At 40.9% G+C, this 25,651-nt stretch overlaps 1 protein-coding gene across 7 annotated transcripts in view; it reads right to left on the bottom strand.

Moving 5' to 3' along the window:
• Positions 1-25,651, bottom strand: part of Ptprm (protein tyrosine phosphatase receptor type M) — an 821,378-nt gene that overhangs the window by 24,937 nt on the left and 770,790 nt on the right. For 4 of the 7 annotated variants that reach the window (XM_058586457.1, XM_058586454.1, XM_058586455.1 and 1 more), the window contains 9 exons: positions 17,240-17,356; positions 16,467-16,517; positions 12,987-13,141; positions 12,617-12,752; positions 10,422-10,571; positions 9,210-9,383; positions 8,139-8,270; positions 4,751-4,876; positions 2,387-2,550 (listed from right to left, as the gene is read on the bottom strand). In XM_058586457.1, coding sequence (XP_058442440.1) covers positions 2,387-2,550; positions 4,751-4,876; positions 8,139-8,270; positions 9,210-9,383; positions 10,422-10,571; positions 12,617-12,752; positions 12,987-13,141; positions 16,467-16,517; positions 17,240-17,356 — 1,205 coding nt within the window. The remainder of the gene's footprint in view (positions 1-2,386; positions 2,551-4,750; positions 4,877-8,138; positions 8,271-9,209; positions 9,384-10,421; positions 10,572-12,616; positions 12,753-12,986; positions 13,142-16,466; positions 16,518-17,239; positions 17,357-25,651) is intronic. The other 3 variants (XM_058586456.1, XM_058586459.1, XM_058586460.1) reach the window with 1 other exon arrangement.

The following is a 25,651-nucleotide window of genomic DNA, read 5'->3' as shown; positions in this document are numbered from 1 at the left end:
TGCCTGGAGAGCTGTCTCATGTAGGAGTCTCTTCTTATGGCCAATAGGTGGCGCTACAATATGCTGAAGATGGCGCCATTATTACAGAGAGGCACAGTGTGGTGCTTCCAAAGTCTTCTTTCCTGGCCAATACTAGAAGATACCAATTTAACTTTGTTTCTTGTATAGTTAAAAAAAAAGCACAGATTTATAAATCTTAAAATAAATCTCCTTTCCAGAGTGAAGTGTCCTGCCCAATCTGATGCCAGAAGGGCAAGAGGCAGCCCCAGGGGAACCTTGGAGAGTTAGCAGGTATGTGGGTGTGGGGAGGGGGTGGTTCTCAATAAAAAATCAAGGAACCCTCACCAAAAGGGGAAGAGATGTCAGGAAAGTAGGGAGAACAACATGGCAAGGTGATGTAATTATTTAGTCTGGAGAGCACAATGATTTAAGAGGTCTTCACAGTTCCTCCTTCATACCTTTCCTGGAGGATGAGGCATTAGCATATTTTATTTGGCAAGAGGCAGGGCAAAGTTCAGACCTCCAAGAAAGGACCTTGGCATAGCCTGACACATGGCACTGAGTGTAGAGAAACCCACACCCTTAGCCAAGTCTGCCACTTTAATTCAGGTTAGTCTGCACTGAGTAAAACTTGAGTTTGCTTTCAATTTTGGAGTGATTGCATTGTGTATTTCTAATGACATTCCTCTGGAAAGCAACATATGCTTATACTTTGAATCTCCACAAATTTCTCTAAACATCTTCCCTAACTGCCATGACTTTTTAATTGCCTGTTCCATCAAGCCAATTCCAGCTGGATGATTAGCTACCTATCATTGCCAATGAGAAAATGCAGGTAAAAGTACTTTGAAAAGCATGGCATTCTCTATTCATAGCTCTCAACCTTGGCTGCACATGGAAATCACTAGGAGTTTTTTTTTTTTTTTTTTTTTTTTAAACACTGATGTCTGTGGTTCATATGCACTGTGACTTCACTGGTGTGGGTGTGGCTTGAGGATAGGGTTCCCCACTCCCTAAGCTCCCCAAGTGTTACTCAGTGTACAGGTAAAGTTGGGATCCTTCTGTGCAGAGGTTCTCACATTTTGGCACCTGCTAAATTGGGGGAGGTCACCTTTTGAGGATATTGGCTCTGTGTTAGCCAGTTTTCCATCACCATAACAAATACCCAAGAAAATCAACTTATTAAGAGAAAGTGTTTATTTGGGCTCAAAAGTTTTGAGGTTCCAGTCCATGATTAATCCTATTGTTTTGGGTCTGTGATGAGGTAGCACATTATGGCAGGCACATGTGGCAGAGCAAAGCTGCTCAATTCATGGCCAAGGAATGAAGAGACTGGGGACCATGGTCACCTCTGAGTCACACCCAAAATGACCTAAAGACCTCCAACTAGGCCCATCTCTTACAAGTTTAACCACCTCCTGATAGCACCAGGCTGGGGACCATGCCTTTGCTACATGGACCTTTGTAGGACATTTAAGATCCAAATTATAGCAGGCTGTAACCAAATTCTAATATACATAAATCTCTGGCAAAAATCTCTCCTAAAAACCAGGAAGAGAAAGAGTTCCTTTGAAACCTCTGACCTGATTTCCAATAGAATTATCAAGTACTATAATATGATGGCAAACTGATTTTGGCTGGGTGGGCCCTGATTTATAGCATTTGCCAATTCTATGGTGTAAATACTTCCAATGCAGATAAGTTATCAGCATTTTAATAACCAACTCAGAAAATTCTTAGACAATGGACTCTCAAGAGATAGGACCTCACTAAATCCATCCAAGTGGTTTTTGGATTTTTGGGTGGCTGGGGAAGCCCTAGTTATAGGATCAATGCTTTTTATAATTGTGACACACTCTCTGTATAGCTTGAATGTGTTCCCCAAAGTTCTTGTATTGGAAATTTAATTTCCAAAGACATATATTAATGATAGTTGGGGGGAGGTATTTGGGGGGTAGATTAGGATTATACAAGCCATAAGGGTGGGGCCCTCATGGTAGCATTAGTAGCTTTATAAGAAGAAGACAGGCTCACGCTAGAACACTTGCTCTGTCTCACCATGTAATGTCCTCCACCAGGTTATGACATAATGAGGAGGCCCTCACTAGATGCCAATACAAAACAATGAGATAAATAAATCTCAGTTATTTATAAATTACTTTGTCACTTATTAATGTAACAGAAAACAGACTACGATCTTATCTAAAATTAATGTTTCCTTTTCCTGAAAAGCCAACTGAGCATTAAGTGAGAATACTGATCATCCCCCTTTACCCCAAGCTTCTTATTTCTTTTCCATTTAGAGTGAGACAAAAGACAGTATGTAGGAGGAGATAGCTGAGTGGGGGCCCTGGACACTGAGAGGAACAGCTCCATCAATACTTACAAGCAGTGCACAACTGTGCGACCTTCCCCACCGTTGTACTCTTCCTGCCACTTGTCCACCTGGCGGATGAGCTTCAAGAAGGAACGCTTGGACACTGGTGTGTCCCTGTACATCGGCCAGCCCAGGAACTGGAATTGCTGTACCATTCGATATCCATCTTGGGGCTACAGACCATCAGGCAACAATCAGGGAGTAGAGAAAGAACAGGCATTATTTACTTCCTTGGACGACAGTGGGCTGATTCCACCTACTTGATCTTCACATCAAAGCAGAGCATTATGAAATGAGAGTCTGGCCAACAAATAACAAGGCAGCTCCTACAGGCCAAGTAGTTATGATTTTTAATTTCAAGCAGTTATTAAAAAAACAAAAACAGGTGTTTTCCATGATAGGCCACAGACAAATAAGAGTGAAGCAAAACACTTAACCATTTTGCCAAAGCCAAGTAAAAAATAACCGTATGAGGACTGAGGGCATCATGCATTATGTGGGAAAATGGTTTTACTTTGATTACACAGAACTCAAGGTGAAGAGCAAATTATAACCTGGAGACATTTGTGAGTGCAATGTGATGTAGATTACACCATGTTTCCCATGACTATAACAGAGTTTTGCTTATTGGTGTGAATCTTAATCTTTACTCCTAATTAAGTGGAATTACAGGATTCACAAAGGTGTTGGAGTTTATGTTAGAAAAGCTACAACAGCTTAATCTGTCATGGCTAAATCACTTGGACTGAACCCTCTATGGCCTGTTGAGTACTCACTTCTCAGTACACTTTCTTCACTGGTTCTTCTTTCTCCTTATCCCTCTCTCCTCCTCTGCCTCCCCGCTTCAGCCTCCCTTTCTCCCAGACTTCTTGCTGATGGAAGCCTCCGGGCTCAGTCCTGGGGTTTCTCTCTCACTTCATGATCCCATTCAATCTCATGGTTTAAAACATCAACAGTAAGTCCTAAGTCTACATCTCCAGTTCATACCTCTCCCGAGAGTCCTGAAAGTCCTACCTAATATTCCCACTTAGGGCTCAAAGAGTCATCTCAAACCTCTTACATTTAGAACTGAACTTCTCTGCACATATGCCCCTTGCTCAAATAACCTGTTACACATACAGCCTTTCCTTCTCAGTGAATGGCCAACTCCACTGTTCTGGTTTACAGGATAAAAATCTTGAAAGTCACCCTGGAATCCCTGGAATCCTACTGGTCTACCTTCAGAATATATTTAAGTCTTTCTATTGCTCCAACTGCTACCACTTCTGTCCTACCACTGTCATTTACACTTGGGTCCTTCTCACAGCCTCCTGATGGGTCTCTCTCAACACAGGAAGTCAGAGCACTCCTTTAAAAATGTAAGTTATATCTTAAGGTTTCTAGCGAAAACCCTCTACTGGCTCCTTATTTTCTTACAAGCAAAAGCTCAAAGCTAGTAAGGCCTGTGAGGCTCTCAGGACACCTTTCCTCCCACCTCTGCCAGTCTCCTTCCAGGTGCATGACTTCACCAGCTCCTCCTGCCTTTGTGAGTGTCACGGCCACACCAGCTTCCCACTGGACCTGCAGTCACCAGGCACAGCTCTTCCTCAGGACCTCTGCACTTGCTGTGACTTCTGCCTAAAATATTATGTCCCTAGGGAGCCCAGTGGCTATTCCTCAGGGCTCTGCTCACATGACACAGTTATTTAAAACAGAGACTTGCTCTCTTCATCACTTCTTGGTCTTATAAAATCCATCACTTTGTAACAAACTAAATCCATTATTCTATCTCTTCTGTTTTCTGCCTTCTGATAAAGAGCCTTTGCTTGACCAAAGTCAGGCTCTGAGCCTTCTCCTAAGCCCACCTGTGAACCTCCTTATAAAAAGCAGTTTTAACAATCCTTGCTAAATCAATTTTACAAGAGCATCCTCTCCCCATGTCTGGCCATTCTCATCATTTGATCAGGTTCCTCAGCCTCTACCATCCCCAGGTGATGCCTGATCACTGTGGCCTTTCTTCAGAAAGAATCCCCTTACCCTGATACTTCTTCTCCTTGGGAACTTTCAACCCACTGGCCCCCCACTTCTCCTTGGCCATCAATCCTCATTTGCCCTCAGAGGTGCATTCAGAGGTGAGCTCATCTCTCTCCCCTGCTGCATGACCCCACTGTTGTGGCCCCTGTCCCTGTCACGATGGCCTTCCTTTCAGAAAGTGTCACTGAATAACTTTTTCTTTGACATTGTTCCTGGTAGAATATAAGCTCCTTAAGGTCAGGGCTCTCTGACACACTCCAAAATCCTAGAACAGTGCCTGATGTAGAGTGGTCTGTTAGAAATCAGTGGACAAGAATATGACGGACCACAGTACAAAGCAATACTGTCCCTGGCTCTTACTCTGGCTGCATTATAAATACGGAATATCCTGCTGATGATGTCCTCTTCTAGGTCGGCAGACACAAATTCCACCTGGATGGGGCCATGCCTGTGTACTCCATTTTCTGGCCAGTACTGAGGACACAACTGAATTTAAAACATAGAAACACAAGGTTAATTATACTACATTTACTACTAACAGTTTGGATAAAGTCAGTATCAGACATTCACTAAATCTCAAGACTTCCTTGATTCCCTTCCTTTTCTTTTTTTTCCATCTTTTCCTTTCAGCAAGTTGACTCAAGGACTTCCTTGTCTGCTGATTCCTCACCTGTCCTTCTCCTGTGACTCTTTTCTTCATTGTCTCAGGAAGCACCTGGAGCCATGACTAATTCTGCTTTCCAGGGAAGGCATGAGGATCTCTTCCATACATCCCTTCCTAGGTCTCCTGGCTGCTGAAATGTATACTTAGTTAGGCCCTAGGGGAAATGCCTCTAGTTGCCACTGTGAAACTGAAGACGTTTAAACTGGCATGTGTACCTGTTAACACAGGTTTTTATCCTCTCCTGCTGGACTTTTGGAAATCAGGCTATTTTGTGACAAACAGTAAGGGTTGGGTGCATTTTCATATTCTGGTACAAGCTCTCCCAAAGCAAAATCTAGGTATCCTGGGTTGTGAGAGTAACTGCTCTGCTTTTTTTACCTGGAGGCCACTTTGATTAAAAACACAGTTTTCAAGAAGCTCAAAACCCAGGTATTGATGCTATAAGATAACTAGAATATTTGCACAAATGGAATCACAACTCAGCGTGCAGGAGTGTTTAGGACTTGGGAGTTTAGGAAAGGGGTCCTTGCATTTGTCACCACCCTACCATCCTCCTAAACTTGAAGATGGTCAGGTGGGAAGAACCTATAAGATCTTTTCAAATACATTTTTTCAATCCATGAAGCCTTAATAGGTATTCAAACTTCTTTCTGGACTTGGTGTTCCAGTGACTTGTGGAATTGTGTTTAACTTTTATCTTTCTGATTTACCTGAAGGACAGATGGCTCATGGTGAAGCAAGAGGGGCACTACTTCATTATTTTTAAACCTGTTGCTATGGGATGAAGAGCAGGTGAAAACCCTATTATCTCATTTTAAGCAAAATGATATACCACAAAAGGATAATCCACTGGTTAAACTTCCTTTTATTTTTCCTTTTGATAACTTTTATTTTCCAAAGGATATAAAAATTTCACTGTCAAATGTTTGCAAAGGTTGATTTATATCCAAGATTGCACGACAAGTTCTCAGTTAACAGTGGGCCAAGAGAAACAGCATCTGTCTCCATTAGAAAGAAGTTGAAGGTTAGACCTTTTTTTTTCTTTTGATTAAAAATGAAAGTAGGATAACTAAGCATAGTTTTTATGGTAGCTAAGTCTATTATATTTTAGAAATTGCATTTATTTTTAAACAATTGCCTCCCTGAAATTTTTCCTTCTTCACTCAACAGCACTTCCTGGTGACAAGTTATTAAATTGCCTTGTCAAACAATAGCATGCTAATGTTTATTTTCTTTTTGATACCCAAGGATACCCACTGTTAAAATTAATAGGCATGATGATGGGAAGTCAAGATGGTAATAAAAGCCATAACATACACATTCAACTGTTGTACCCATTTTTCTACTGACTGAGCTAGCCTTACTTTCTGCTTGTCCTCTCAGTTCAAGCATCTGACAAAGCTTGTCACTTACAATGAAGAAATATGAATGGCCTGGACTACACGGGGCTCTTGGCACACTGCATCCTACACTCTGCCCAAGGAAACCATGTAGAAAATGGCTTAAATGGTGCATAACACATCCATGAACTGGACCTATAAATACTTAAAATAGTTGAGTGCTAGTCTTGTACGGTTGCAAAGGCTTTGAGTTCAATGCTCAGTTTAGTGTTCGCTAAAAGACTGAATCCCCCGAGCCTCTTTTCTCTCACTCTGAAAATCAGCTCTGTCTGCTGAATAGAATTGGAGTCTTTTTGTTTCTCCTATCACCAGTCAGCCAAGGCTTGGTTGGAGTCCAGACATTTTGGGTTCAGAATGTAGCTTTAGAATTCAAATGCTGTTGTTCATTAAGAACAAGCTAGAATCACTGATATGTTCACAGTGTATACTGCCACTTTTCAGGATTAACTTTAGCAGCATAATTCTGAACAGGGAACAAGTCCTATAACCCTGACTGTGACTGTTCGTGAGTTAATGTGGCTCTGCAAGTTGGAAAGTCAGGATCCTTGTTTCTGTTTCAAATTGTGTGTGTCTTTATAAATGGTTCCAGTCTGCCTCTCTGAGAGCATCTACAGGAAGTGATCTAAAATATTTAAGCTTCTTAAGCCAAAATGACTAGATGAGAACAAGGATTATCATTATTATTTCATTAACTAACTTTCAGGCAAGGGCCTTAACAATATAATGTAGTGCTTCAAACATAATTAAAAATCTTAAAGAACTGAATGTCCTTTCCAGATATGGCAGATTGATGGGCAACAAAACAGATTTTAGAAAGGAGATATCTTGTCCAGTTTGGAGAATGAAATACTTCAGATCTTTTCTTAAAAAAAAAAAAGGAAAAAAAATGTCTCTATTAGCAAGAAATTAATTCCGTTCCAGAACAAGTTTATTCTTAAAACATGCTAAGTTTGAACTTTCCATAATGACCTTGGTCATGGTAGTGAAATCTGTGATTGGAATAAATTCAGCTCCCAAAGGGCCTTGGTGCTAACAGTCTCCTGACAGCTCCCTCTAAGAAACTTCTACCTCCATTACTAATCTTGAGTTATCCGTGTCCAAGTCTTTTTTTTTTTTTCCTGTTTAGGAGGAGCTATGCAAAAACTCTATTTATCATTCAGAGCTTCTCTTATCTCCAGGTGACAGTTTTATTTCTTTTTAATATCTTTACCAAAGAGTTGAGAAACTAATTGCCATCCCTTAAACTTGCTTGCTTGTTCCCACTGTCTACACACCATGACGATTTCCACCTGCAGGCTCCAGGCGAGCTATGCCAACTGGATGCCCCAGGGATGGAAGCCAGGGCTGGTGTCCTTTCTCCTCTGTCCTCTGGTTTACTTGCTCTACTTTTGGCTCTGTGATGTTTGAATTCCTGTTCATCTATATCCTTATATATCCCTAGTGGGTATTTCTATCCTTTGGAGCAGGTTAATTTTTAACCCTGTCTTGCCATGTTACTTCCGCTGTCTATGACTTTGGCCTGTGCTTGGTTTCTACCAACCTTCTGCTCTAGATCAGCATCCCTAATTCTCAATCATCAACTGGCATTTGAGCCCTGGCCTGAGAGCCTGTGATGTGCAAACAGAGCACTCACAAACTTGCCCTAGGAGCACGAGCTCTGCCTTCAAGAATTCCCGAGTCTCACCTGGGCAGGATCCACATCATTTAACATAACCACTGATGTGCAGTGATAATCCAGGACCAGTCTCCAAAAGTCTTTGACTGTGTTTGGCAAAGGATGCTGGGTGACTATAAAAGCTGAAGGCTGTTTATAGCTCTGCAAACACAAACAAGAAAGATCCAAATATACCCAGGAAAATGTGAAAGGAGGAATCTATTTAGTGCACATGGAAATGTGTGGCACAAAACACTGAACGTATTTAGTGACTGTTAAATCCTACCACTGTTGTCAACACCAAAATAAACTAAATGTAAATTTATCTGTGGAACAACAATGATAAAGTAATCTCACTTTGATATAAGGAAAACTTAACTATCTCTTACCAGTTTTTCTCTATTTCTGATAGGCAACATTGACTCCATATGTAATCATTATAATGGAGAAAATTCAATTTAAAATTATGAATAATTAAAATCATTCTGTTTTTCTTAAAGCTTATTTGTTTGTCACTTATAAGTTTTGGTGTTACTTATTCCTGCCATAAAGAACACACATACTTTTTTCAGCTCTGGAGAGCTTTGAACAAGTGTAAGTGCCCTTTTACAACATCACACCAATACAATTAAAATTTCCACATTAGCACTGAAAATATCCATTTACTCTTCCCATCAATTGAACTGCAAGAAGTAAATTGACAAACAGTAAGTAATGAGTTGTGTTTTCTTCCCATGTTAATTACTGCCTAAAATAGGAGGAAAGGGAAATGAGATAATGCTGCTTCCACATTACTCCATTTCCTTGCCATGGGGACTTAACAGCTGTTTCTTGCTCTTTGGCCAGAGAGTAACTGCAACATGCTTCTTTTATCACTACTTCTGGACCCATGGCCACTGAGAGCGCAAGAATATCCAGCTACACAAAAACACATGGAATCTGAAATCTATGTTTTGTTGAAAAGAGTTTGCATCTTGAAAAAGGGTGGGAGGGACAGAGGAGCATAAGGAAAGACCTCTGAAGTGCTTTCCCTGACCTTCCCAGTGGCTATCCCTGTTGGGGAACACCTCCTATATCCTTCCCAGAAAGGGAATTGCTTACGTCCATCAGGGCGGCATTGATGTAGTTGCTGCTCTCCCCGTCGATGGTGATAAGGAAGGGCAGGCAACGGTCTGGGGGCAGGATGTCCATACACCGGTTCTTCTCATGGTTCCGAGGCAAGAGTGCGATGCTACAGTCTTCTACACGCAATGTTGGTGTCACCATGTTTAGAGTCTGTGGGTCAAAAGAAAGGCGCATGACCTCCAGGTTCAGCCATATTGCCACCAATGGCAGGATTTTATGCATTTTTATGGCTTGATAGTATGATTCATGCAGGGAAAACATCACACTGTACCCCAAAATATGTATGATTAGCAATGTGTCAAAAAAACATAATACAACTTAAAAACCAACTTATGAATTGTATGTCTATGATTTTCCATTTAATATTCTCAAAACATAATTGAAACCACAGAAAGCAAAACCTCAAATAAGGGGGGATTACTGGAATAGGTTAAATAAAACATTAATTTTTTAAAAAGGGCACATGAGGAAGAGAACAGTTCCACAGTAGGTGTTTCTCATGGTCATTAAGTTTCCTTAGGCTGTCAGCAAGATGACTCCTTCAATAACCCTAAATGCCCCATTAGATTCAGTTCTTTCCTGTGCTCTGCTTTGGTCCATAGACTGTTTTTCAGACACAGGGACCAGCGGCAGAGGCATAAGGGCCACTGTTGATCCCTGGGATTAAGTACCATGAAATCTAACTAGAGCTGTCCATCTGGGGATCCGGGGAGCATCTTGCCTAGGGTCAGGTACACTTAGATGAAACATGTATGTGGGGAACTCAGTGAAAAATAATGTCCAGAAAGAATTATTAATGTGCATTTCTATGTTTTGCCTGTACCCATGGTTGGTTGCACTGTGAACAGGGGTTTAGGTCCTGTTAACTGCTTGGTGTCTGCTTAGAAAGGTAATGGTTCTGTAAGACTAACTTTGGTCCCCTCCCCTGGGAACATTTAGTGATGCCTGCACATATGTTTGGCATGTTTGGCATGGTGCTCATGTCAGAGACATCTAGAGGGTAGAACCCAGGGGTGCTCCTAAATACCCTACAGGACAACACCACAGCAAAAAATCACCCAGTCTCAAATATCAGTAGTGGTAAGACAGAGGAAGCCTGTGTTGGTTCAAGGGATCAGGAGCTGACTTTGAGATACTTCTGAAAAAGCAAGGTCAGAGTCAATCACCTCTCCCTTTAGCACAACTTACCCGGAATTCCTCTTTAATTTGGCTTGAATTTGTCTGTGGGTCCAGTTTGTTCATATCATAATATAGAGACCTAACTTGGGAAGCAGGGACAGAGGTGTCTCCACACAGACAGGCTTCCAGGATGGCATCGTGAATAAATACATATTGCTCCTGAAGAAGCAGACAAAACTAGTTAGTAATGGAGAAATCAAGGTAAACAAGAGCTACAGGAGGGAAGACACTAACAGTTTTAGCTCTACATCATCAAGGTAATGGGTAAAACACATTCTCAACAATAACAAGCTCTAAGTCTGTCTGACAGGACACTGGATTTCCCAAACATTATGTGGCATTCTACCTAATTGACCATGGGAAGGAGAGAAAAACTGGAGCTTCATGCAGGATGTTACATAAATCAATAAGACACTGGTGCAGACTACAGCAGGCACTGTGTTGGTATATAATGGTGACTAAGATACCTTTGTAATTCTGATGTCCTAAATTTGGAATGAGAATTTTTTTTTTTTTTTTTTTTTTTTTTGGTACTGGGGATTGAACTCAGGGGCACTCAATCACTGAACTATATCCCCAGCCCTATTTTATTTAGAGACAGAGTCTCATTGAGTTGCTTAGTACCTTACTTTTGATGAAGCTAGCTTTGAATCTGCTATCCTCCTGCCTCAGCCTCCAGAGCCACTGGGATTAAAGGCATGCATAACCATACCTGGCAAGTAGAATTTTATCTATCTGTGTTGAAAAGAGATTTTTCCAACCAAATAAATGAGAAAGGTCCAGGGAAAACTGACATTGCTCTGAAGACAGTTCTGAACACTGGAAACTACTTCTTTGAAAACATTTAATAATGTGATAACTATGAAAACTCTTACAAGTCCATAGCTCTTGATATGTGTACAATAAGCCTACAGTTTAAAAATGAGTCCTCTAGGGTGTAGTCCAGTACTTGTCTAGCAAGTGTGAGGCCCTGGGTTTGATCCCTAGGCCTGCAAACAAAACAAAACATAACAAAAACTCCAAAAAAACAAATAAGCATTAAAATGGGTCCCATAGTTGACTTTCTCTACAATTAACCAGTGCATCTTTACCATATTTATTATTGATCTTTAATTATATGAAATGTTAAAAAGCCTCTTATTACCATTAATTTCTATAAATACATAGGATTTGAATTCTGAAAAATAGCTTACTCCTATTAATTAAAAAGGGAATTAAGAGTGAGGACATGGGTGCGGCAACATGTGCTGGACTGTAAAGAATATAAAAAATAAGTTTTAATCATTATTATCTTGAAAACAAAGTATCCATAGTCTAAAGAAAAAAGAGTATAATATAAAAAAATCTGTGATATATTCTGTTTTTTTTTATGTTAACTAAAAGATGGGATTAGGTTTCCCAGTGGTTACTATAAACTATAATGCATAATTTAAACAAAAGGGATTCTTATTTATTCTTCATTCTGCTCCATGAATCACTTTCTAGGTGATGGGTTGTAATGCCTACTTAAAATGATCAAATCTTAATAAAAATAGGAATGTCCTAGGAACAAGTTGTAATTCTTTTCAAAAATGTAAATTCCTGCTATACTTTGCATTTCAATTAGAGAGTTCCTAGTTGGTACACAGTACATCTATAAAATAGGCAAATTCCTATGATGCCAGGCTACTAGAAAGAATTTTCAGGGACAAGAGGCCACTCTTCTTCCTAGTATCCCTGGAGAAGAATAAAATGTACAGAGATTACCCTAAAGCCACTCGGTAGATGCCTAGCTATTCTCATGAGTGGTCTTGCTCTGGTTCCCAGCTAGTTTAAAAGATAGAATAAAAACAAATGGTATTGAAACCTTGAGTGCTTGATGTAGAAACTCTACTGGGTCCCTTGACACAGAAAAATGTGTAAATTTTAGCTCATGGCTAAAGATTCTGCTGCCAGGAAAAGTCCTGGTAGCAGAATCTGACTTGAAAGCTCCTTTTTTTGTTTGTTTAAAAGAAGAACAACAAAACAGAGGAAAGAAGGCAGGGAGGGAAAAGGGCAGAGGGTGGGGGGAAGGAGGAAACAGGGATTGCCAGGTATATTGCTTTATCCCTAGAGCATTTAGAAGAAAGAGTTGGCAGGCTTTCTTTTGTCCTTGGCTGTGGGAGGTGAGGATGCAGGGGAGACACCAGGGACCAGGCTGCAGGATGGAGGGCAGGTTGCAGTACCTCTGTTTGCACCATGTTCACCCTCCGTGACCGCAGCTCCCTGACACAGTTATAGATGTCTACCACCCCTTCCCTTTCGGCCATGTCCAACATGATGTCTATGACAATGAAGCAGCCTGTCCTTCCTGCGCCAGCACTGCACAAAAAGAGGGGTTCATCAATGGAGGCAAAAGGACCATTGAGCTGCTTCTACATTAAAACATTTTTTGTTAAGGTGAAATTCACATAAAAAATTAACCACTAAAACACTTAGCACATTCAAATTGTTGTCCAACTGTTGCCTCTATCCCACTCCAAAACATACCACCCCACTTCTCCCACCCACAACCCATGGTATACTTCTTTAAGAGGCACTGGGAGCTCTACTTACCTGCAGTGCACCACCAATGGGCCTGCATTGGGTGGGCTCTTGGATTTGACCTGTCTGACAAATCCCAGCAGGCCGGTGGCATGGTAGGGGACCCCATGATCCGGCCAGCCAGTGAAGTGAAACTGTCTGATCTCTCGGATTTCATGAACGCCTCTCTGCATTTCCCAGTCAGCCACAACACAGAAGAGAACAAAGGAGAATAAATGATAAACTTCAAGAGCAACCAGGGGAGCACAACCCACCCCTAGGTAGCAAGCCTAGGGGCAGATAACAATGAGTTGCTGTGGAAGAAGGTCATTCTTACATTCAACACAGGTTAATCACACTTAGGAAGATGTGGGTGGGAAAGGGAGGTGGTGTTTGGAGGACATGCTAATTTATACACAAGCAACTCTAAATGAATGGCTATCTGATTCTTTGAAATTCCTTAATAAAATATAGATTATGTTAAAAGCTGCTCAATACTAGTTACTGAAATGCAAGACCTTTGTTCTGGATCATCTGTATCCTGGTACCTCTTTGTACCAGATGCTCAAGCAGTGCACATACACTGTACATGCTCAGAAAATGTTTTTGCTGGCACAATGAATCTACCTTCCAACCAGACGAGCTGGGGAACTCATTTTCATTTGCAACTGTTTTTCTCTTTTTATTTCAGGTCAACATTTAACCCAGTCCTCAAATCACTGACAATTTTGTAATTACAGTGCTCCAAGTATTATTCAAGGCGTTAGACTGTAGAGATATGAAGACACTGTCTCCTGTCTTTAAGTGATGGTCCCAGTCTGCAGGAAGCAGGCATGTCAGCAAATGAGCCCATGGGAATCAAGAGGTACTTTTGTATCAGTAAATTGAAGGGGGCACTGCCTGCCACTGAACTAAAGGGAACTGAAGGAAAGATACTTTACTCTTGTTTTGCTTTTAAATTTGCTCTTGAGAGTAATTAAGCTGATTATCAGTTTTGTTTTCTAACTCTGACTCCACATTTTAAGACTATGTTTTAAGGCAAAAGTGTATTTTGAAAATAAAAATTACTCTTCACACCAAGGTTACATATAAATCTGGGATCAAACTTAACTTTCTCTGTCTTCTCACTGGATAACCACTAAGTACCATCTCTGCATTTTAGTTTTATTGCATCTTAAAGGTAAACACACGCTGACCTTACCACACTCTCCATCAAGCAATTGTAGGGAATAAATAATAAGTTCAAATTTTATGTGCTTGGGAAGACATGGAGAGGCAAACAAATACAGATTTTAAGATAAGACTTAGTTATTACCAATGTGTTAATAGGGCTAATAATCCACAAATGCTGAAGCTTTATTTTTCTGTGAAGATACTTTTTTAGTAGAATTTAAGCAGTTAGGAGTTAAACAGTCAAGGACTCACAATGCAAATCAACATTGTCATCTATTAAATAGGTGCAGTAATACCAGAGTGATATTACTAGGTGGTTAGGAGCTCAAATTTCTTATCTCGGAAAAAGTCATAACATTTGGCTATCCTCAAAGAATCCATCAGAGACATGCAGTTGAGCCTCTGTCACCTTCCAAAGCCCTAGAGAGCTTTGCTGGCTTTATGAATGACTTGGGCAGAGCTGCTCCCAAATGCAGAATGAGCATCCCATAAACTGAGAAAGCTTACCAGTGATAAAATCTTATTTATTCCAAAAGGAATAAACAGAAGATTTCAGCCTGTACATTACCAAGCTCTGAGCCCCACCCATCATGAGAAGGGCTCATGATCTAAGTCTCATTGTCTGAGCAAGGTAAATGTCAGTTTTTGAAATGCAGAAGAACTGCTCCCAGAATAAATCTCCACCCTCTGATATGTTCATTACTGCCAACATTAGCAAAGGAAATTGCTTCTGATCCAACTTTCATTCTTGTTCATGGACATAAGTTTCTCCTTTTGCTGTTTTGTAATACAATTGAGGAAGAAAATCATAGATGCAACCAGTGATCACAGCCTAAATACTTCCCAGCTGGATGCTAATTACATTTTTCCTTTAGTCTTCATTATAAAAGCATTAATGCTATATAAAAAGTCATTTAATTTTTCCATGTAATATAAATGGGAACGGAGAACCCTTGACATACAACAATGCCTAGACCAAAGTGGATGCTTAACAAACATTTGAAGAATGACTCAAATCACTGAGTGCATGTTCTGTCTTTGAGATGGGGGATCATATTCACACTGCCGTCTGCTTCCCTTAATATGAGAAAGAAAAAGCAGCCATCAGATGCAAAACAGAAATTCTTCAGTTTCAAACTGAAGAATAAGCTAATAAGCAGATATAACAATCTGCTTGTTTTGCAGAGTGGAGTCCAAATCCATTTTTCACCTTTAGATCCCTTGTTGTAACACACTCTCAAAATAGAATGAGAATTGCAGGAAGCTAGAAGTACATCCCTAACCATTTGTTTTCTTTCCCTTTTAATGACAAAGTTTCCAACCTACCAGAAATGTTCTACAGAAGTCCAGTGATTTGTTTTCCTCAAAGATTCCAATTGCCCAGTTAGAAAATCACTAACATGTCATTTTGATTTCCCCAAATGCATTCACAAGCCCTGCTTCCGTGCACCACCTCTTTTCTAGCTGTCTGATGACTAAAATAACTGGGTTTTCAGAAACATTTCTATGTGGCTGTGAATGCAGCAGAGTACAATAAGAGGTTAAAAAAAGGGAGCAAAGAAACAAACAAACCCTTCCTTTAGCAACAGAGACGCATTTTCAGCTTATTAGAGAGCTGTCTATTGTTCAAAGAATTCCATGTTTAAGCAATGGCTTAAGAAAAAAATATTGAGGGTCTTTTATCGCTATTTTAATGCAGTTATTCATGAGTGCTCTTGCCAAGAGCCATACAAAAATCCTCCACTTCTTTTTTTCCCCCAATCCTGCCTAAGAAGGAAAAATTCGACATCAAAGTGTGAGGTTCAGAACTTGAAGAACTGAGTCAACCAGAACTTCACATTCTTTGAAGTCTCCAAGCTCTTGCCTGCTTATTAAAAAAGACAGGCTAAGGAAAAAAATGCTAAATAGTATAAGAAACATATTAAAATAAACTAGTCTTCTCAGCCTTGTGATTGTCTGACAAATTTGGATTTGCAAACCAGGAATGAAAGTTCAAATTATCAGTGTAAATTATCCAATAAGCAGGTGCTACTATTTCCTTGAATTTTCTAGAACTGGTCTTGTTGATCTAAAAAAAATGTATTTAGATGCAATGAAAATACAGAGTAGAAAGGAAGGTCAAGAGCCAACTGCCCAGCAGTTTGCTTATAACCCTGTCCTTCAAGGGGACCTGCTACTATTAAATGAGTGTAAGCAGAATAAATTCATGACAAAGTTGCTGCATCTGGTGCAACTGTGCGTGGCTCGGTGATGGAGAAGGAGCTCTTGATCGAAGTCTGTGGGCCTCTGGAAGGCAGAGTGTTTCTCAGTCACATCACCTCCACCTTCCCCACAGCCTACCTGTGACACTTCTCTGGATGGACTGCAGTTTGCTTCACCTCCGGCCCCTCCCTATGTCAGCAAAAAGAGAGGGAATAAGGAAATTCCCTGTTATGCCCTACAGTGCTTCCCAGAGAAGAAGCCCCATCCATGCACATGGGATGAGGCAGGGTAGAACCAAAGCACAGCATTCACCAACACCAGCAACTAAGAAAGGCTAGACTCAGTATGACAGTGAGCATGAATGAATGCGCTGGTTCATGCAAGAGTGTCCTGGGTCCAAAGGTCATTGGTCACTTAGTTTTCCAGGTAGGTTGATTCTCCCTGGAAAATCATTAGTCCCTGTGGAACCATGGGCCTAAAAGAGCCATATGGAATCCTAAGGGATTCCAGGAGGAGTTAGGACCTGTGTCTTAACACTGATACTAACTCACTACTGGGAAACCCAAATAGACACTCACATGGAGGAAATTTATCAAACCTGAAGGACATTCATCAAAATCTCACAAACTGCTCTGTTAACAAAGAGAGATGAGCAGAAGAATATCAACCAGGTTAAAAAGAAGATAGACCAAAAATGTTATCTTTTGATTTAGTTGCAAAATATAGACTGTTATGAAATGGTAATGATTTACTTTAAAGGTGGAAGTGAGCTATTATAGAATCAGAGGGCAAGATGAATCCTTGAGAAAAAAACCAGACAGAGCCTACCTGCATTCAAGTATGAACTTGTATAAATGATGCTAGATAAGGTAATGAGGCTAGTGTAGCACCACCAGAGCTTTTAGACTTACCTTTTCAACAGCAAATGTTCTGATCACATATTCTGCCAGTAGTTCTGTTTCTATTAGGGTAACTTTAATGTCTTTATATATCTCTGTGTCATCTGGCCAGTATTTGCAGCATTTGACCTTCAGAAAACACAAGAAAATTATGGGTTTATTTGTTTGTTATTTTCAGTTCCACCAGTGATGGATCATGCTATGATTTATACAATAAAATTTGCACACAAAAATAAAACTTAATCATATACTCAAGAGCAAAGTCTGTTTTTTCTTTTTTCCTCTTTCCAGAAAAAAAAAAATTTGAATCACAGGAGGAGTAAGATTTAGAAAAATGGTATAAATTTAACAAACTGTATATACTACAAATATCCTGGTTATAGAAACCATTCCTTTCTGGGCTGGGCTTGAAAAAATAAACCTTAATGGGAAGTTGGCAATATTTTAGCTTCTCTGCATCTGAAATTTCTTTAGGTTTCAGAAAGGGATTAACATTTTTTTAAGGACGAGTGAGCAGAAAAATCAGAATTAACACTCAAGACCAGAGTTTTCTTTTTCTGAAGAAGAAGGAAGCACTGCGGTTTTCCCTAGTTAGCACTACAGATTGATTTTAACATAAGCAAACACACACACACACACACACACACAGTCTTTCCATGTTATCTGAAACCTCTAACCGGGGGATTTTTCAGGTGGAAGAAATTTGTTAGATTTGGCCCCTCCTAGAATTTGTTCTTGAGTTTCATCAGCAAGAGTTTAGGATGAGCTAAGCAGGGATAAGTAGCCTCTGTTAGGCTCTGTCCTTGACCTTTTGGGCCTCTCTGAATTCCTGGAAGTTCCATCCACTTGCATCCATGGATGAATTTTTTTTTTTCTGTAACTCCAGCTCTATTCCTCCAAGTGCTCAACTGGGCTTTTCACTTACTTTGTGGGCCTCTTCCCTTGGGGGTCCTGCCAGCAACTCAAAGGCAAGATGTCTAAAACAGAACTCTTTGTCCCACAGTCATGGCTCTCTTGCTGACTTCTATGTTAATGCTATTATAATTTCTTCCATTACCCAAACTTGGCCAATTCCTTCTCCAAAACCCAAGTCTAGGTGAGTTGCCAAGTCTAGGAATATCTTTGAAATACCTCCCAGATATGGTTTTCAACTTTTTAAAATTCCTCTGCCATTCTCAGTTCAGGCGCTGGAGTCTTCCTGCATGAATATGCTATACAAACTAGCACCAGAAAACCTTTGGCAAGAAGAATCCACTCTCTGAATTAGGCTGCTCAAGGATCTCCTATTGCCAACTTCTGTGAAGCTAATTGATTCTTAACATAATTCTTCAGTATGGCATATATGGAACTTTTAGAATTTGGCCACAATTTGTATTCTCAGCCTTATCTTCTACTACTCTCCTATTTATGTTTTATGTTCAAAGACAAGTGGTTTGCCCTAAATTCCAAACATGCTCCACAATCCAAACTCTGACTCAAGCCCATTCCTCTCTTTTAAAATGTTCACCTCCCACCCAGTTCTTTCCAGATGAAGATTTTTTTTTTCATTCTTGAAAGTGATCTCAAATGTTACCCGCTCTAAAGTCTTTTCTCCATAGAAGTGGACTCTCTTTGATTCCTTCATGAAATGAGCTTTTTTGAAGTTAGGATAACACTGTCTTGAAAGATTTGATACTTACTTATTACCAGGCAACAGACAAGTGTTGCTTGCTTATTTCTGCAAACCCTGCAACGCCTGGTTAATGTGTCCTGTATATGCTGAATATGCAGTAGATACACAGAGCTGAATTTCATGGAGAAAGTCAGTGGATCAGTGTGGGAAATTCCTGGGAAAGTTGACAGAAAGGACAAAGGCCTGAGAACAGCTTTCCCAGAAAGCTGAACACCTGTGGTGCACTAATGTTCCCAATATGACATGGTGTCAGTCATTGTTCTAGCTGCTTCCTTAGGAGACTTTCTGGCAGTTCTAGGTTATTCTTACTACCTCTAGTTGGCCAGGTACAAATCAGATATGCTAGAAGTTAGAGATAAGTGGAGCACAAGACAAAGATGGGAGTTTTCAATTTGGAAGTCTTTTTTTTTCCCCCTTCTTGTTATTGGGAACATTACCTATGACTTTCTAAATGACTTATCTATAGTATCTCAGAATTCAGATATTACACAGTATCTAAAATATCCCAGAGCAAGAAGGATCCATTTATTTTCCTGTAAAGAATGTATGATTGGGTATGTGTGGAGATGTCTAAGTTGACAGCAGTCATGATTTCATTTATAGAATTTCTAGCACTATACTTTTAGAATGAGAATGAACAGATATGCTTATATGGTACACACTATATTCTCTGCTGTGTTAGAATTGCTTTTACACTTTTGTGACTTCAATTATGCAAGTGGACAGAACTAAAAATACAGGTCATGTGTGCACTTTTAAAAATAAATAACTCAATGGTATACATATTTTTTAATATATTTCTCTGGAAATTGAACAAAATCACACCCACACCTGCCACCTACATTGTAACACAGCTAACTTACCTAATAAAAATGCCACCATCTAGGTTTAATCTTCTAATCTGTGAGTTTACTAACTATAGGATGCAACAGACCTAAGATATTTTGTGTGGTTATCTGTTCTTCTACGTTAGACTTTATCCTTCCTGCCCTCAGATTTTCAATAAATATGAGCATGGGGGCAGAGGGTGGCTTCAGTTCCTTGCAATTAGGGAAACTAAAAGCCACCTATGAGTCCTGAGGACCAGAGTTTCCCTTTGGGATATGTTCTTCCCCATCAACAGCTCCAAATTCCTTTGGGCAAATTTGGGATCCATCTGAAATCTGACCCTGCCGCCTGCGTCTGCAGGAGCCCAGGCTCTGACTGGATGCAGCTGGTGCCCCTGTGCTTCCCCAAAGGCAAGGAGCGCTGAACCACAAGTTGTTGTGGGTGGCAGAGGGCTTCCTACTGGAGCGCCATTGGGATGGGCAGGTGCAGCCTCCAAAGTGAAGTGGCAGAACCGTGAACACGCAGTCTGCCCTGAACCGCTTGGCACTGCCCGGATGCTTCGATGAGGAGGTAATTAGGGGAAAGGAAGCGTGGGGGGCTTCCTTCCAGAACAAGTACAGGGCGGTCCCCTCCTGCGCAGAGGCACCTGGTGGGGCAGGCTCAGAACAGGTGGATGAGCCATTTCGGATCTGGTCCTCCCCATCTCATCTCCCAGAATATCCTGAAATGGTTTGCCACATCTGTTTTCAGCCTACTAAAAACCCTTCTAAATTGGGTTCCTTTTAGTATCTTTTTAACTGCTTGGACTTGTGTCAAGTTATTTTTCTGGAAAAAAAAATTAAAAGGAAGAGAAAATATGCTTTTCTCTCTGGGTGAAAATGTCTGGAGAATCTAGGGCTTGCAGTTGCCTCCCCTCCTGTCCTGAGTCTGCATACAGAGACACTGAAACCATTGCTTTTGAGGGCTTATTGGAGCTCAGGAACCGCAGAACCGGATGCTCCTCTCTCTGATTCTGTGCCAGGCCCAGCTGCCTCCTGCAGACTGTCGCTACCTGCACAGCTTCTAAGCAGAGGCTCTGCCTCCCACGCATCCTAATCATATAAGGCAACAGCCTTCAGCCCAGAAAGCGAGGCCCTGATCAGGATCCTCTAATTACCTTGGTGCCCTAGTGCTGGTTCCATCAGGCCATCAATCAAGCAAACAGTACTGAGCCCTGCTGCCTGCTCATTACCACACTGAGGGCTGCAGGAGATGATGTGGTCCCTGCTCCAACGGGGTGATCATTTTGGCTTTAAAATTCATAAACATGAAACAGTACAGAAAGCAGTATAGCCCCAGGATTTCAAACTTACTGAAAAAAAATTTTTTTTTTCCAGGAAAGTAATTTTTTTTTTTAAATTTTTTATTGTTGGCTGTTCAAAACATTACATAGTTCTTGATATATCATATTTCACAATTTGATTCAGGTGGGTTATGAGCTCCCATTTTTACCCCATATACAGATTGCAGAATCACATCAGTTACACATCCATTGATTTACATATTGCCATACTAGTGTCTGTTGTATTCTGCTGCCTTTCCTATCCTCTACTATCCCCCCTCCCCTCCCCTCCCCTCCCCTCCCCTCCCCTCCCCTCCCCTCCCCTCTTCTCTCTCTGCCCCCTCTACTGACATTTGTTTGTCCCCCTTATATTATTTTTCCCCTTCCCCTCACTTCCTCTTGTATGTACTTTTGTATAACTCTGAGGGTCTCCTTCCATTTCCATGCAATTTCCCTTCTCTCTCCCTTTCCCTCCCACCTCTCATCCCTGTTTAATGTTAATCTTCTTCTCATGCTCTTCCTCCCTACTCTGTTCTTAGTTACTCTCCTTATATCAAAGAAGACATTGGGCATTTGTTTTTTAGGGATTGGCTAGCTTCACTTAGCATAATCTGCTCTAATGCCATCCATTTCCCTGTAAATTCTATGATTTTGTCATTTTTAATGCAGAGTAATACTCCATTGTGTATAAATGCCACATTTTTTTATCCATTCATCCATTGAAGGGCATCTAGGTTGGTTCCACAGTCTAGCTATTGTGAATTGTGCTGCTATGAACATCAATGTAGCAGTGTCCCTGTAGCATGCTCTTTTTAGGTCTTTAGGGAATAGACAGAGAAGGGGAATAGCTGGGTCAAATGGAGGCTCCATTCCCAGCTTTCCAAGAAATCTCCATACTGCTTTCCAAATTGGCTGCACCAATTTGCAGTCCCACCAGCAATGTACAAGTGTACCCTTTTCCCCACATCCTCGCCAGCACTTGTTGTTGTTTGACTTCATAATGGCTGCCAATCTAACTGGAGTGAGATGGTATCTTAGGGTGGTTTTGATTTGCATTTCTCTGACTGCTAGAGATGGTGAGCATTTTTTCATGTACTTGTTGATTGATTGTATGTCCTCCTCTGAGAAGTGTCTGTTCAGGTCCTTGGCCCATTTGTTGATTGGGTTATTTGTTCTCTTATTGTCTAATTTTTTGAGTTCTTTGTATACTCTGGATATTAGGGCTCTATCTGAAGTGTGAGGAGTAAAGATTTGTTCCCAGGATGTAGGCTCTCTATTTACCTCTCTTATTGTATCTTTTGTTGAGAAAAAACTTTTTAGTTTGAGTAAGTCCCATTTGTTGATTCTAGTTATTAACTTTTGTGCTATGGGTGTCCTATTGAGGAATTTGGAGCCCGACCCCACAGTATGTAGATCGTAGCCAACTTTTTCTTCTATCAGACGGCGTGTCTCTGATTTGATATCAAGCTCCTTGATCCATTTTGAATTAACTTTTGTGCATGGCGAGAGAAAGGGATTCAGTTTCATTTTGTTGCATATGGATTTCCAGTTTTCCCAGCACCATTTGTTGAAGATGCTATCCTTCCTCCATTGCATGCTTTTAGCCCCTTTATCAAATATAAGGTAGTTGTAGTTTTGTGGATTGGTTTCTGTGTCCTCTATTCTGTACCATTGGTCCACCCGCCTGTTTTGGTACCAGTACCATGCTGTTTTTGTTACTATTGCTCTGTAGTATAGTTTGAAGTCTGGTATCGCTATACCACCTGATTCACACTTCCTGCTTAGCATTGTTTTTGCTATTCTGGGTCTTTTATTTTTCCATATGAATTTCATGATTGCTTTCTCTATTTCTACAAGAAATGCCGTTGGGATTTTGATTGGCATTGCATTAAACCTATAGAGAACTTTTGGTAATATCACCATTTTGATGATGTTAGTTCTGCCTATCCATGAACAGGGTATATTTTTCCATCTTCTAAGATCTTCTTCTATTTCTCTCTTTAGGGTTCTGTAGTTCAGGAAAGTAATTTTTAACCAGCAGCCCATAGATAATCCCCATGTGTGTTAAAGTGGGAGAGCTGTAGTGGGCAGAGCTGAAGCTCCCCAGGCTGGCAGCACATCCTCTCCACCTTCATCGTATTTTGACATCACTACAGCTGTGGTTCTAAACTTCAGCAGGCCTCAGAATCTCTTGGAGGGATTCTCAACAAATCCAGTAGGCCTGAATTTGTGGGGCCTAAGAATTTACATTTTGAACAAGCTCCCAAGCTATGCTCTGGTCTGTGGCCCATATTGAGCAGTGAAGATTTAGACAACATCATTGGACTACGGAGTCTGGCTGGGCCTGGGTGCAATGTTGATGGGGTCTGGGGGTCACTGGAGTTTACACAACCTCAGGTGCTCCATCTGGCAGGCCGGCAAGATTATGGTTCCTATTCAGGAGTGTTCTTCAAATAAAGCGATTCACTAATTTGCCTATACATTAGAATAATGGGGGGGGGGAGTGTATGGGAGTGTCTAAAATTCCAAAGCCCAGGCCACACACCAGGCCAATTAAATCTCAATATCTGGGGTGGGACAGAGGCATCTTCATATCCTAAAGCTCCCCAGATGATTTTGGGAACTGGATTAAGTGATCCAGTGCAATGAAAACATTTGACCAAATGCCTGGTTCACCATAAGTGCTCAGAAAAATGTTAATTCTTAAATGATAGTTTTGTGATCTGGACCCTAGCCGACTGCAGGAGTTCAGGGAGCACAGAGCCCACTGAGGGCCTGGATAAGTGAAGAGAAGGGAAGTGCTGAGCACTGGCAATTGTGTGGGGTTTATGATGAGGGAGGGGAGCAAAGGAAAATCCCATGATGCTGTTATTCCTCTTTTCTGCAAACCTTACTCCACAGAAATCAGATTCAGGAGAGACATTGGCATGTACATTCTCCTATTAATGTGGTTTGATCAACTCCTCAAAGAAATTAGAAAGTAGTGTCTGTGTTTGAGGAGATTCAAACCAAACAGCTGGAATCATAGAGACAGTTTCTAGACCCTCATTTTCAAGGTCATTGCAACTCCCATGCACAGAGCCTCTCCTGCTTTGAGTTAGTTGCACTAAATGGCTGCATTCTCACAGATGTGGCCTTACTCAGGGTAATAAATTGTACAGTGACAGAGCAGAGGTGGAAGCCAGGTCTGACCCCAGCTGCAGGACTATGTGGGAGGCTGGAACTCAAGGCCCCAAATGCTTTCTTTGGTCTTGTTAGGAGGTTTTGGCTTCAAGAACAGATACCAAGTAAGAAGTGTGGAATGGATTGGGTGGGTTGGGAGGAACAGGGTACATACTTTGAAATTTTTAAGTTTTGTCCCTGATTGCAAGCTGCTAACTTCTAGTGATGGTCCTACAGAGCCTGAGGCAGAACTGAAGGTCTGTTCATGTGCACTGTGCATGGGCATAAGGACTTATTTTGCTAAGAAGCCCATGATTAAAAAGGCTTAATAATGGTTAGCTCTTAAGTTGGGGGCACCATAGTGTGATCTGACTAAAAACAGTTTTAAAAGGATAGAAGGGAGAGAAAAGAAAGCCTGTTATAAGTTTTGATTTGTCAAGAGTTTTCAACAGACTTTTTTTTTTGTCTTTGAAAGAGGCATCCAAAGAGAGAGTGACTACACTTCTATTAATAGGGTGTTCAGCCTACAGAGTGCAGCTTTGACGGAGATATTGGATGGAGCAAAATCACTGCTACGAAGCACATTACCAAATAGCCCCAGCCAAGAGCAACTGCCAGCTCTGTTTCCAAAGAACAGGTTCATTGTCTTTCTTTTTTAAAAAAAATAAAATTTTATAGGAATAAAAGAATTTGCTATCTAAATATCCCCAAATACAGATTGTTTCAGTCTTGTGTGGATGGGAGTAAGATGGACAGTGGGTTTGCTTTTGTTTGTGTCACTTGCTATTTTAGCCAGATTTCTGTCACTGTAACGACTAACTTATAAAGAGGAAAGGTTTATCGTTTCAGCTTGTTTTCAGAGGTTTTAGTCCTCTTTAGGTTGCTTGTCCCTCTGGAGGCGAGGCACGGCATACCACGGCAAGAGTGTTTGCATGATGGAGGAGGGGTCCTGTGGGTCAGGAAGCAAAGTTGGAGGAAGATGTTGGGGTCCTGGTATCTCCTTCTAGGGCCAGCCCCGACTAACCCAACTTCCTTCCACTAGGCCCTACCTCACCTCCCCAAAGCACCATGGACTGGTGGCCACAACTTTAATAATGGGTCTTTGAAGGGCATCTAGTATTCCAAACTATAGCACGTACATTTCAGCAAGTGATATACACCCTCTGAGCTTTTGTTTCCTCAAGTATCATGGGGGATAAGATCACTGCTTTGCTCGGGAGGGGTGATGATTAAATGAGATTATGTCTATACAGAGTTGTTGTGTAAGGGCCTGGCTTTATTGTAGTGTTCACAGTTTCTTCCTTCCAGGCCTACTTCATTTGGCTGGGGTTGGGGGTCCTTTGGGCACTTTTAAGACTTTTAAGCATTATCTTACAAACCACATAAGAAATGTGTCTTGTTCCTTTTTTCTTGTAGCTCATGTGGATGGAAACTTATCCAG

Source organism: Marmota monax, unplaced genomic scaffold (genome assembly GCF_021218885.2).
Source record: "Marmota monax isolate L192 unplaced genomic scaffold, Marmota_monax_Labrador192_F-V1.1 WCK01_AAM20220418_F8-fsc00103, whole genome shotgun sequence".
Classification (NCBI taxonomy): Eukaryota; Metazoa; Chordata; class Mammalia; order Rodentia; family Sciuridae; genus Marmota; species Marmota monax.
The sequence above is the reverse complement of the archived record's forward strand: the minus strand, read 5'-3'. Positions and strand labels throughout refer to the sequence as shown.